Consider the following 14,191-nt stretch of genomic DNA (forward strand, 5'->3'; position numbering starts at 1 on the left):
AAGAACTGTACTAGATGTAGGGCAGTGACTTGTTAGTTTGTAGATGACAAATACATTTTTAATCAGCAACGTGAAGTTAGTGGGAAGGCCTGCAGAAGGTGTTTTATCGAACATTGATTTGGGAATGTAGGATGGTGTCCTATCTTTATCTATCATACAATCTAAATTTTTTATTCAGCAAGTGTAAAACTGATAATCTTTACACTTTCCATAGCATACTGTATTACAATTAAATAAATTGCAGTATTTTATGAGTGGAAAAAAATAGGAGAAATCACCACACTGTTTGATTTAGATTGTAAAAGTTCTACAACTGAGCTTTGTTTTGTCACATTAGAAACTCATTTGTGACCAACAGCCAACCTACCTAAATAATACACAATCAACACATTTTTATATTGTGATAATGAATCAAGTCAATGACAATCATGTTTTCAACATGTGTTCCTTACGCATCATTTGAGTAAGGTTATGAGTAAGGGTATTCTTGATGCCTTCTGGGGTAACCCTGAAAACTAAATGAGTTATCTTAAGGGTCTATACTGAACATTGTAAACGTGAGAGCATTAGTGTATCCTGGACCTTGAAAAGAGATCTCAGATTTTTTTTTTAAACTGGATTTTAAACGTAATTACTGGATGCGTGAATAGAATAAGCAGAAAACAAATGTATCCCTTGTGAATGATGTTGATTTTTTGTTACTTGAGAGAAGTAGGAAGCCAAAATGTTTCCAGCTGGTTTCCGTTTTAAAAGGGCTGCAAGTAATTAGAAAATAAACATGCCACACACCAGGGTGTTAAATAGGTCAAAGGAATTAATATGAGGAGATTGGCACAGAATTAAACAGCTGCATTAAGTCTCCTGAATTTGAAAGATTTGACTGCAGTAAAGGCTTGTATTTCTGTTTAACCATCAGGTTGTTAATGTGGATTAAGCTTTTAGAAGATCCTAATAAATGTGGAAACGAAAGTAATTATGGTCAGACCTTGAGTCAGACATGTTAAATGTGGTCTTCACGCACGCACACAACATTTTGCAGGGTGGATCCTAGTAAAGTACTATGAGTCAGCCAACATACCATCCGCAAAACACTTCATAAGATATCTGGAAATAATCTGTTCTGCTGCTTTACATTCCCCAACGTACAACAGCCCAATGACCTTTCCTCTAACTGCATAATGTCCCTGACTGACACTAGACTGCTATGATAGAATTATACTTTTCCATTTGGGGCAACACAACTTTGAACATGAGACCATCCCTTTAAATGTTTTAAAACTGTTCAGGGTGATGTGAATGTGAAAACTCTGTGCTTTCATTTTCTGATTTAGAATAGAATCTAAATCAAAAGCCACATGGTGCCAGCACAAACAGTACCAGAATAACAATCATTTGATGTATCCAAGTACCCCCCGAAAAGCATTGATTTTGAACAGATTTATTGGCCTTTCTTTAAAGAGCTAGTGTGCTTGCTAATGTGTTCCCAGTGTGCACAGTTTGTCAGAAGCTCTTGGCTGCAAATAATATAATCCAAGGAGGCATTTTAAAACTAAAGCTGTGTCTGTTGGAGGGGGAATAACTTGGAAGAGAAGATTAGATAGATTAAGAGTGGGAGGGAGGGAGAAAAGGAACCAGATTGCAATAGTTTGACATTCAGCTGAATCTGGGGAAAAAAATGGGTGAATCTGTAGTTGCTAAAACCCAAGTGTAATGCACTGTGAAGGTTAAAGGTGTCAAGCTGTGATAAAAGTGAAGAAAGACACAGGTAAACCAAATGGAGGTAGCGATAAAGGACATGTGCACCATTTATTAGTCAATTTAAAGGTGGCTCCTAATACAGTGGCAATGTTATTATTGTGATGTTTTTCGGAGTTGAGGTGATTGTAAATTAACTGTAACACATACAACATAATGACTGGTTAACGTCAACTCTACATGAACTAAAATTGCCTATATTGTAGCTTTCTAATTCACTCATTAAATGTTTAACTTAACAGTCTTTTTAAATTTAAAACTACAGCACAAACATAGTTTGTCTTCCACCTTGAAATCATTCAAACTTTCACTCACCTTCAACTGAATACCCGGCAGGCACAATAATTCCTTGCCTTGACTTGTAACAGTGTTTTAGTCACACCAAACTAAGCATGGCCAGGCCCAACAACCCACTGCATGTTTATGATCAGGCCCGTGAATCCACTGAATATTAAAACAGATTTCAGGTGTAAATGGAAGATCGGGGTTGAAATAACGTTTATCAATGAGATGATATCAATTGCCATTTTTAACCATCCACAAAAGGTTCAAAAGCACAATTTTACCTGACAAGAAATGTCGGGCAAGGCCAAACTCAACATAGAGTCCTTCCTCAGAGCAATTTATAGTTTGTGTTTCTACCACATTAACGGTTTCTAATTTTAATGCAAGATTTTACAGAAAAGTACTAAGCACCAAACTATGGGATTCGGATTAAAGAATAAGTTGTCATTCTCAGACCATCTGTATTGAAGGGACATGGGGCAGTTTTTCTGAAGCACAAGCAAGAAGGCAAGTGCATTACACAGTAGTCCAATACATCTACCAACAAGCTTTTGTTTTAAAAAACAGCCCCTGGTGAGTGAAAGCATTAGATAACACAGATTCTTAGCCCGCAGAGTCAAAACATAAAGCAAATAAAACAAAAGGTACACACAATTATGTTTTGTATTATACTTGACTACTCGCTACTCTTTCTCTAGACTTTTATTTTTTCTTGTCTCCCTTCTTAGCCTCGGGAGCAGCTTTCTCCCCTTCATCATCTGGTATGAACACACTTACAGTGAAGTCACCAGTCTCAGTTCCATACTTGTTTTTCACCAGAATGCCGTATTTTCCGGAGTCTGCCGAGCTGACAGAGGTAATAGTGAAGCTGGCAAATTTTCCTGATTCAAATTTCAGGATGCAGTGGTCATCTCCCACCATCTCACGCTCATTCTTCAGCCACGTGACCTCGGGAACAGGGTCACCCCAGATGTTGCAGGTAAGGTTAAGGGACTTTAAAAAAAAAAAAAAAAAAAAGGATGTTAACGATGCAGCACATTACAGATGTTCTGTTTATACATGTAACTACAATTTAATTTACAGAAAAAAACTACCTTTTGATTTAAATCTTAACTGTAAAATGATTTCCATTACACGAGAGTAGATGTTAAAACTTCATGCTGATTTGAACTCGGCTCTCGCCAAGATAAGCACCAACTAAGACGTAGCTTTCTAATAAACTAATGTGATCCATCTGTGTCTCCATCCATTTGCGCTTCCTTCCATATGATGATGTAGATATCCTTCTGTCTGGTGTTGATGGCTGAAGTGTAATGCTGGCTCCAGGGATCAGCTTATTGCCTCCCTAGCGCATCAGCACACACAACGGCTGCGATGCCGACTCCGGGGATCAACCACAGTGCGGCCTCCCCAGCACATAGACATAATAACCAAACAAAAGCACAGATGCTCCTCAATTATCATAACAAGTGTAATTTATATCATAAGAAAAATAGTGTTTTTGAACTGCTGTAGTATTTTGTTATATGGGTTTCTGTGGCTGGTGTAAGCCCTGCCGGTGGAAATACTGATGGAAATGTAATGTTGGCAGGGGTGGGGTTAAATCTATCCCTGCCAACAATCACAGGTGTGGCCATTCCCCAATTGGGGAATGGCCACATGTATATAAGGGAGAGAAAAAGCCTTTTGAAGATTGTGTTGTGAATGCCCAGCCTACAAGTGTATATTATTTATTTTTTTAATCTTTTATTCTGGCCACTGTGTCTTTGTTTATTTGTTCCTGTCTTGTTCTTTGTTTTGTGTTTAATAAATGTGCACATCAGCACTTAAACTATCTCCTGGTTTGCTTTCCTGCCACTGACCAGCCTTGACCACAATGCTACCCTGCTACAGTTTCACAGAAGCTTGCTACCGGTACTAAGATTAGTGCTAATCAGGGTCTATGAAACCAGATGTGCAAGTATATTCAATGCAACCTGTTCTAGAGACAGAATCAATACATTTTCTATTGTTAATGCATCAGTATAGTTTAATTGATACAACCCATACTCTTTTCTTGTCTTAACAGTGTATACAAGCCCTAGAACTGTCAAGATGAGTTACTTTAGTTACACAATAACGGATAAAGAAATTATGAAGGGGATTTGGGGGTTTTAAATAAATAGGATCTATATATATTACTTCCTACAGAATATAAAACTGGGGACACTGGAAGTTATTAGGCATGCCAACTTCTGCTGTTCCCAAATCTCCTGAAAGGAAGAGAAAATAGACTGGTTTGTGACACTTATCGTTTACCTTGCCCTCCTGGATTGTGACCACATCAGGCAGACCACCAATCACTCGAGCACGGTCTGAAAAGAAAGGCAAAATAAATAATCTACTCAGGAAATACAATTTGCTGTGTAAGACAAGTCCTTATCAGCTATGAATTGTGAATGAGTTGCTGTATAATGAAAGCATGCATGTTTTAAGTTAAGTCTGTGACTAATGCAGTGTGTTGGTACATTACTCTAAATGCATTAACTATTAATAACGGAAATGTTTAACAGATGTACTTACTTCTTTCTGCAATTGCAGCTTGCCTGAGGGGAAAAGGAAAAGGTCAAAGTTATAACCAGGTACAAAAATGTGTTATAGTATACAAAATATATTTATGATTACAAACTTGCAAAAAATAGCTTTCTTTGAAACACTGCTTTTTTTAAACAGTATGTTAGTTACAGATTACTTTGAGGTTATAACCTTGGAATTCTGTTTAAAAAAAAAAAATCTTTGTTTGAAATCTTCAGAATTTAAGGAAGCTTTCTGATGATGTAAACAGAACACCAGCATTGTTTTAGAGAAATGTGACCTTTCAACCAACAAACATTTTTCAGGAAGCAAGTCATACATCAAAGTGTATAGTAACTACTCTACTCTCCAGAGACATTTCCTGGAGACCACTTTGGACCGTTTTCAATATACAACTCTATCATATGCCTTAAGTGTTTCCATATGTTTTCTTGTTTGGGTGGTTGCTTGATTCTATGAAAACTGGTGCCTTAAAAAGTATGAGTGACTTGTTGTAATCATTTGAAAATGTGCATTTACCTTCAAAATAGTGGGGGAACAAACCACACACAATTGTAGTACATCTAGATGTTTGAATAATATAGCAGACTTTTTAAAAAGTGTAATGGGCAGTGTTGTGTGAGGCACTGCCGTTACAGATTCTGGTCCCAGTGAATTTATTTAGTTAGTTATTTCTTTCAATGTTTTTTTTCTTAATGTTTTTTGGCCGTGCGAATTGTTAAATAGTATTTCCTGAGTTTTTTTTTCCATTTCACTAACTAACATGTCAATTTCATCTTTGTGGAAATTTGTTTTCCTTTCCCTTTTGGCCAGTGCCATAGCTTCATCAAGGTCGGAGTCTGCAGCCCTGGTGCAAGACTGTGCAGTAACCCCCCCCCCCCCCCCCCCAAAAAAAAAAAAAACAACAGGAGGGTGATGGGAAATGTAGTTCTGAGAGGTCCATGCGGGTACAGGGAATGCAATGTAAAAGTTTAAAAAAGTGATCAAAATTTAAAACAAATTAAAACAATACACACACCATACGTAAACAGTTGTAGCAACACATGGGAACATGAAACACAATAAAATAAAAAGGTCCTTATGTGCCCTTTAAAGCAATGTGAGAGAACATCACAGGTAATGCAACTTAAGTAAGAAAATAAAATAATGCAACTGTGTGATAAACATGAATACAGTAACTCCAAGTGTACTGTCTCTTTGCAGATGTGCCTTGGCAGCAATGTTAGGTCAGAGGTCAGAGGTCAATATCGTTGTTAGGAGCCCATCAAGCATGGAGGGTTTATATGACATTGGTCATTTGAAATCACTACCTCAAATGGTTTCTGAACTTTGCAAAAAATGAAAAGTTACATTTTCTTGTACAACACCAACAATTGAACTTGACTTGGGGAATTGCTGAATAAATATGTTTTCCGAGTATGAAGCCAATATCTCTAGGTATTATCATCCAGAAATCAATAGCAGCCATCTTAAGTGCATTTAGATTTTGTTCAATTTTGCATTACATTTTGTCGGTGGAAACTAAATGTATGCAATTAGAAAGTCACATATTGTTTAAACATGAGAAATGGTATAGTTTAACAATGATTGCACACTTACTTAAGCCTCTGGAATTCTGCATAAGCTTCATCATATGCTGCAATGAAATTGATAAATATTATTATAATAAAGACAAGAAAACAAACAAGAAAACAAAGTTTTATATCGTAAACCTTTAGAACTACATTAACTATATAGATGCAAGGTGTATTCAGATTTTGAAAACTCACTAAAAATATTTTAAGGTTTTCTGACATAACTTAACATTAACTTTAAACAGCAGGAGGTGGGTGGGCATAAAGTATTCTCACCTTGTCCAGACACATCCACTGCTTTCTGGAGTCCACCTTTACCATCAAAGATTTCTATTGCGTATTTGCCCTTATCTTTCTCAGTGGGCTCATTAATCTGTAACCACAGCTGCTCGCCAGTGACACCACACTTAACTCTGTCTGTGTAAGAAATCTTTGATTCTCTGCAGAAAAAAACAAACAATATATATATATATATATATTTTTAAAACACAATTTCATTATTCTTCGCTCTTTTTAAACTTACATTTTTGATTTTTTGAAGTTACAAATATTTCATATCTTAATAAAGATAAAAATGGTCCATTTTAAATAGGAGTAATTACCCTTAATTGTCTTAAATGTGAACTTCCTCCTGGGAACCACGTGATCTGAAAGAGCTTTTAATCTATTCGCTCTTTCTACTTGTAGACCTCTGCAATGTTGATGCATCTCTTTACTAGCTCTTACACCACCCTCTATACCATTTCAATTAATAAGTAAACTCCGTACTTATGATGCCAGCTGACACGGAGTTCCTCAGTGTAATAATTGACAAAGGAATACAGTCTGATTCCATCTTCAGTGCTCTGGATCTTCAGCTCTGTGGCAGACTCAGCTGTAATGAACAAACATTGACTACTGTAGGTTTTGTTTTGTTTCGTTTATCAGAATCTGGAAAAATTTATTCCATCATGCATTTATAGCACTGCATTGCTACTTACCGATGACTCTGAATACATCATTCATTAAATCAGTGAAACCTGGAAAACAGCATCAATATTTTTTTGTTCATAAATACCATACAAGCTGTTTTCGTGGCTTTGCCATTAGAAACAGAGCTAATCAAAACACCTTAAGTGTTTACAGGGTATTGATGCAGATAATTCAGTCTAATGGGTTTTCTATACAGAACAACCTGTAACATGTTGTTTCTATGTTACAAGTCTACTCTCTTTTTAACACCTTTTTATATGGCAAGTGCAGTAAATCTCAATATTCCTGATATAATCATTTCAATACATACAACTTGTGTTACATTGGTGCTGCACTGTAAATATTATTTCTGGATAATTTTTGTTATTTCCTGCTAAATTATTTCAAATAATAATTATACAATATTATATTAAATAAAATTACGTAATTGGGTCTGAGAAACCAGCGGATAGAGATAACGTAAAACATTGTAGCCATTCAAGTAATGCTTTTAGTTTATATTAATCAGGCAGAAAAGGTGAATGCAAGATAATCTAATTTCATCATAAAGAAAAAGTCCTTACCTTGATCAACCAATTTCAACAAACTCTTATCCTTTCCCCTGTCATCCCTCAGTATAACTTCATAAATACCAGCATCTTTCTTTGAAATCTTGAATAAAATGTAAAATAAAAACAAGATTATCGGAGTGAATGGTTTTAGAGCTTGGCAGGATAGTACATTTTAATCTACCCAATTTATGCCTGAGAGTAATTTCCCTTATCTTTTAAATGTATCACTTGATTGATTAAATGAGTCCACTATTATAATTGCCACAATTTACTTTTGTTCTAAATCTTCTGACACCGTGAAGGGTCTTTGAGAGAAAGCCCCTTGAAGAGGAAACAGCTTGATCCATATCCTTAATCATTAATCAAAATGTCAGTCTACCGCCTAAACTCAGATTCTCATGCAAGGAAGACCTTTTTTGGGCCATGTTTTGCATGAAAAATTTTTTTAAACAATTATGTGAGTAGCATACATGTCCCGCTATGGCGGTAAATTCAAAAAGAGTTATGAGTGTGACGAAAAAGTTGATGACAATGACATAAATCAACAGTCTGTACAAAATATCATAGACTGCTAATAAGAAGTATTTAAGACCCAGATGTCATTGGGTAAGCAAATGGGGTATTAGTATCATGTGTTCTCAAAATGCATACACAAATGTAAGCGTGACATACCGATACCCCTCTCTATCCCCAGAATCTAATACTCAAAATAATGTTAGCTAAATAATATTAACACCAAGTTTCATCACAATTGTATAAGCATTTTTGCATTATTTTGACATACCTACATATGTATATATGTACATACAGTATGTAACACCACCTCCACTATATCCCCTACATAGCTGGTTTACCTGTGAAATCAGCAGAGTGCACACCCCCTCCTTGAAGTCGTGCTTGTCATCAAACATTATCTCTCTCTCATCCTTGTACCAGATAATTGTGGTCTCCTTCAGAATATTCGCCACCTGAGAGCAGAAGAGAATCTTAAATCATGAGGGTTCCAGAGTGTAAACCATGAGCCATTTGCCCTGCTCTTCCAAGAGGAATATGAACTGGTAATGTAGTGACATTCCTTAGTCTTGGAATGTGTCCTTGCCTACAGAAGGCGAAACAAGGGGAGTCCATCTTCGATGATGTGCCTGACATCTCTCCCGTGTCCCCCCCAGTGCACCTGGATTTTCTTTTTGAAATCTAGTCTTCCTGGGATGACCCGGCTACAGCTCCTGCCGTTTCCTGGTCAATGGACGCCCTATATAGGGTGCATGATGCGGAGAAGCTGGGCCTGGCCCATTTTCCGCCGGTGAAGACTTCTATTGCCGCCTTGGTCCAGGCGCCTAATTTAGTGCTCCTGTCCAAGGACGCTACCTGCCCCAACAGGCAGTGTCGGGTCTCTGAGGTGATCCTCAAGCGTGCTATTCAGCCAGTACATTTGCTGGGCAATTATAATAGCACCCTGGTAGCCTACCAGTGCCATTTGCTGAGGTCCCTTTCTGAGAACCATAGGCCCTCACCACAACAGTTGGATGAGCTACCCCTAGTTAACAAGAACCTGCTTCATGTGTCCATATTCAATGGGAAGGCTGTGGGTAGGAACTTGGCTGCACTGGTAGCTGCTCATAAACAGCTTTGGCTTCCCCAGCCACGCATGTCTGACTGGTAAAAGGCACCGCTGTTAGACGCCCAGATTACACCAGGGCATACGTTTGGTCCCACGGTGGACGAGATGCTGAAGCACTCTCACCACATGCAGGAATCCACGAAGGAGATGGTTTGCATGCTTCCCAAGCTACCACCTCTGGTGCGTAAACCAGCGGCAAACTGGCACCCTATGCCCCAGCACCTAGAGGTGATGTTCGGAACCGGCCCACGGCTCAGCTCCTGGGGAGACCGAGTCAATTTTGACATGGCAAGCCGAAACGGTTGTCAGATAGACCTTTTAATGTAGGCAGGGATTTCCCCTCGTCAACAAAGTGCTGCAAAAATTGCAGTATAACTGCCATGAGACAGGTCGACAATTTCTGAAAGGGGCTCAGCGGCTTCTGCCACCTATGAAGGACATAGCTGAGCTGAAATTTGTATCGCTCAAAGCAGCTTTCTTGCTTGCAATCATCTCCGCAAAGCCAGTGAGTGAGATGCAGGCTGTCTCCATAGCTAAAGCCTGCTTAATTTTTACAGAGGCCAGGACAAAGGTTGCACTCCGTACCAATCCTTCCTTTTTGCCGAAGACGATCTTGGCATTCCATGTCAACCAGTCTGTGGCTTTCCATCCACCTCCTTTCCAGTCTGCCAGAGAATGACGTAATATGCACAATATGCTCTGCCCAGTGGGGGGCCCTAGCGTACTACTTTGACAGGATGAAAAGTTGGAGGCAGTCCAAACAATGTTTTGTCTGCTATGGGGCTAAGTCCCATGGACAAACCCTGTCCAAGCAGCGGCTGTCCATGTGGATAGCAGACACAGTCAGGACTGTCTATGAGCTGGTCAACTTGCCCCCTCCAGAAAAGCTCACTGCCCATTCCACCAGGGGCATGGCAACTTCGTGGGCTTTATTCCAGGGTGCATCTGTCAAGGACATATGCAATGCAGCGGTGTGGGCTACTCCCCATACCTTCACTAGGTTCTGCAGGCTGAATGTCATGGATCCTCAAAACCTTAGCTTTTGAACTAGAGTGTTATGAGTGGCTTCCCAGTCGACCCTTACAACACAGGCATAGAGGTGAGTTTCTCCCTCAGTTTTTTCGCCCTAGCTATTGTTACTAGGGTTCCGTATGGTAACACGCAAGGCAGCCTCTCGGCTTAGCTGTGTAGCATTCTAGCCGTTCTGCAATATTGCCCTCATTGTACACTCATCCATAGGGTAATGGTTACATTTCGTACTTGAAAGGGAACGTTATGCTATTATTATAACCCTGGTTCCCTGAAATAGAAATGTAACCAATAACCTTCAAGGTCGCTGCATCCATGATTGCAGCAGGCTTGAAGGAAAAATGATGCTGAGATCTGTGAGCACAGTACTTTTGTGCCTTCTGGGGTCGGGCATGTCTGCACCACAGGCTCGTTGAGCAGTTTTGGTATATCTTATTCAGGTTTTGGGTCTTTAGAAGGTAAATACCCGTACGGTAATGGTTACATTTCTATTTCAGAGAACCAGGGTTATGATAATAAACTAACAATATACTGTCCAATATATTGTACGAATAGAGGCAATGGGCCAGTTGATTAAACAACAAAACAGAATAATCTTACTGTATGTTTATTTTTAAAAACATAATTTAATCCAGCCTCTATGGTTTGTATTAGGCTGTCATTTTGAAGCACAACCAGAATGGACTTTTGCCCTACGCAATGTTGTTTATGGGTGACAGAATACATTACTTGTAGTTAAAAAGATTTTTAGTAGATGAAAGCCAAATATATAACATTACAAACATAAAAAAACAAAATAAAATGAAATCCTCTTAATTCTCTTTAGCTATTACAATGTTCAGTCACAAACATTCAATTAATCTTAATTAAATTAAAGGAGAACTACACAACCATAAACTGTCTATAATAATTGATTTATTTTCTTGCCTTGCATTTCAGCAGAACATCACATTCTGGAGTAACCTCCCATCCAAGATACTCCACAAAGTGAGGACCTGTATAAAAATGGAATTAAACAGAATGATTTATATTCATATTAATAACTGAATGAAGAACTTATTTTTTTCTATTTTTCAAAATGTTAAAACAGTATATAATGACAAGGGGTGGACTTTTTTCATTTTTTCTAATATATCTATTTTGTAACTTTAATGTTACTGTGGAGAAATTGCCCATGTAATACACAATACTATGGAAGAGGCAATTTGCCTGCTATTTGTCCATAGGGAAAAATAGTCAATGGTGCCAAGAGACACCAAGTGAGATGCCTTATAACCTTGCCAACTCTCCTCAATCCTGAAGAAGAGACTACAAATATTGCTGAAATGTGTGGTATTTTTTAGATAAGGAGTAATGCCTAATGGTGGAACACCACCCATGTATCATAACAAAGGCAAAATAAATGTACGTGTAGTGTAGTGTCACACAGATATGATTATCTGCAGTGTGTTATCACACTTATACAATGACAAAAAACTGTAAAACAAATGTAATTAAATTACAAGAAACCGGTGACCACTGTACGTTCACACTAAAATAACAATGACACATCTATGCAATGCTGCTAACAACAACTCAAGATTGCTCGAATGTTCCAAGCTGTTTGCATAGCATCTTGTTTGTGGTTACCTTGTTTTCTGAACCATTCTTGCCTCTGGAATTCTGATTCCTTCTGTAGCTTCTTGAACACTGCAAATAGAAAAAAATGATTTACTCCCAACAACTGCATTGAATCATATTACCGTATACATGCTGAGGAGTGTATAATACATCTCCACTAGAATATTGTCACATGAACATTTTTTTGCAAATATGCTTAGAATATGCAACAACAAGCTTTCTTCATTAACAAAATTGCTTTGACATAAAGTCATTACAACTATACTTATCAGTGTGTGACCACTAACTGTACCTTTTAAAAGCATGTAATAAAACAACAGTTGTTAGTATGATTGTTTTGAAGGTGCCTGATCTTTTATTCCAATGCCTTACCATCCCCAATCAGAACCAAGCTGGACTGATTGACTGCTTTCCCATCCTTTAGCTGGAAGGTGAAAGTGCCTTCATCTTCATCTTCCAATTTTTCCATTATCATTTCAATAATACCAGTGTTTTTGTCAACACTCATTTTATATTTCTGTAAAACAAAATCAACAACTATTTTTACTACTCACAATAACCAGTCTGGCTATATAGAGTATATATAGGACACCTCTTGAACGTTCTGTTGATGAGGATGGCTGAATAACCCAGAAGGGTTGTTGACAGTTATCCTGATGAGTGAAATAACCCCAGGTTTATAAGATTATATTAAGATTATGTTACAGTGCAAATTTAACACTTTTGAACTATTTATTTATTTATTTATTTCTTAGCAGACGCCCTTATCCAGGGTGACTTACACAGTACAAGTAATAATACAATTAAGAGCAAGATAAATACAATGACTCTGGTTCTAGCAAGTACAAGTATGACTAAACTAATGTAAGAGCTGTACAAGTATGACAGAACTAATGTAAAAGCTGTGAAACAGTGTACAGAACTATAAAATAAATTGGGTAAATAATAATAAAAAAGGACGTACCTCTCCATGGATCACCTCTGTATCATTAAAGACAAAGTTAGTTACAGCATTGGCAGAGAGCTTTTCTGCTTGCAGCCAGAAGCGAACGCGTCCCTTCTCCAGCAGTTCAACAGCCAGATCTGATTTGAGAGGGACGACTAGAAAAAAAAGGAAAGGAAATGGCTTAGTGCTGTTTCCCAGTTTTGGTTAGTTATATATTATTTGGTTGTTAGTCAAAACACTGTTTACACTGTTTACACTATAGAGCAAGGTATTGTGGGGAGACGTATTCTAAATAAATCCCCTCTTGCGTACAGTAGTTGTACACCAACCTGATGTCAAATACATCACATACTGTGATTACACTAAAAAATCACTTAAGTTTAACAATATGTATAGATTAACTTGTGCCAGATCTGGTTGGCTGAGTACAATGACAAAATGCCACTGGCATTTTAGCAACCATTTTATAATGTATCTGATACATTATAGTCTGATATGTTGGTTCCAGAAACAGTAATGTTTTCAACTTATAAACTACAATATTGTAAGACTTTTTGATACAACATTTTTTGTATCCCAAATAATGTAGTTTTGGCCATACATTAATAAAAAAGCTCCTCTTTTTTTTTTTTTACTTACTGGGGAATTTATGATCGTGGCTGATTTGTAGCAGACGTTTCAGCTCTGTGTGAAGAGACAAGACAACAATTAGTCATTTTGTTCAACTCTGATTTGCTTACTAACTTATAGACCTATAAACCTACATTTAATATAGGCAAGGTTCAAAAGAAACACTGTTGTGAAACTCATGACTATCAAAACATAAAATGAGCTCCCTATTAGATGCTGATGGTGCTCCTGTCTCCCTGGTGGTGATGGTCTCTCATAATGAGCCAAAGGACGCCACACACAAGCACAAAGAGAACTTTCCTTTTGTTTGTACTAGTCAGCTCTAGATTCATTTTCTGAAGGAAAAATAAATAGTATTCATAACAGTTAACATGTTATACATATTTAACGAATAAGTTACATTTTCTGTAAAATACAGCTACAAGACAACCTTTCAAAACTGAAATTACCCATCAAATATAACCAGTTTTGTTACAGTAAAACACTTACCGTCTTCATCTAAGGTATAGCTAGCAGATACTCCCTCTGTTTCAGTGACAACACATGAGTAAATGCCCAAATCTTCAATTGCTGGGTCCTTGAAGACCACTCTTGACCTAAGGAAACAAGGGTGAAGATACAAATACAGTTTTTT

The 14,191-nt window shown here is 37.6% G+C and overlaps 1 protein-coding gene across 2 annotated transcripts in view; it reads right to left on the reverse strand.

Annotated features, from left to right (window-relative positions):
* Positions 1-1,775: 1,775 nt before the first annotated feature.
* The window catches only part of LOC117394740 (M-protein, striated muscle-like), a 48,302-nt gene continuing 35,886 nt past the window's right edge, over positions 1,776-14,191 (reverse strand). For both annotated transcript variants that reach the window (XM_059015264.1, XM_033993248.3), the window contains exons 23-37: positions 14,047-14,153; positions 13,567-13,611; positions 12,946-13,082; positions 12,354-12,498; positions 11,991-12,050; positions 11,289-11,356; positions 8,566-8,679; positions 7,724-7,811; positions 7,169-7,207; positions 6,957-7,062; positions 6,465-6,628; positions 6,214-6,250; positions 4,603-4,625; positions 4,339-4,394; positions 1,776-3,033 (exon numbers count right to left, since the gene is read on the reverse strand). In XM_059015264.1, coding sequence (XP_058871247.1) covers positions 2,743-3,033; positions 4,339-4,394; positions 4,603-4,625; positions 6,214-6,250; positions 6,465-6,628; positions 6,957-7,062; positions 7,169-7,207; positions 7,724-7,811; positions 8,566-8,679; positions 11,289-11,356; positions 11,991-12,050; positions 12,354-12,498; positions 12,946-13,082; positions 13,567-13,611; positions 14,047-14,153 — 1,480 coding nt within the window. In that variant the 3' untranslated portion in view covers positions 1,776-2,742. The remainder of the gene's footprint in view (positions 3,034-4,338; positions 4,395-4,602; positions 4,626-6,213; positions 6,251-6,464; positions 6,629-6,956; positions 7,063-7,168; positions 7,208-7,723; positions 7,812-8,565; positions 8,680-11,288; positions 11,357-11,990; positions 12,051-12,353; positions 12,499-12,945; positions 13,083-13,566; positions 13,612-14,046; positions 14,154-14,191) is intronic.

Source organism: Acipenser ruthenus, chromosome 3 (assembly GCF_902713425.1).
Source record: "Acipenser ruthenus chromosome 3, fAciRut3.2 maternal haplotype, whole genome shotgun sequence".
Classification (NCBI taxonomy): domain Eukaryota; kingdom Metazoa; phylum Chordata; class Actinopteri; order Acipenseriformes; family Acipenseridae; genus Acipenser; species Acipenser ruthenus.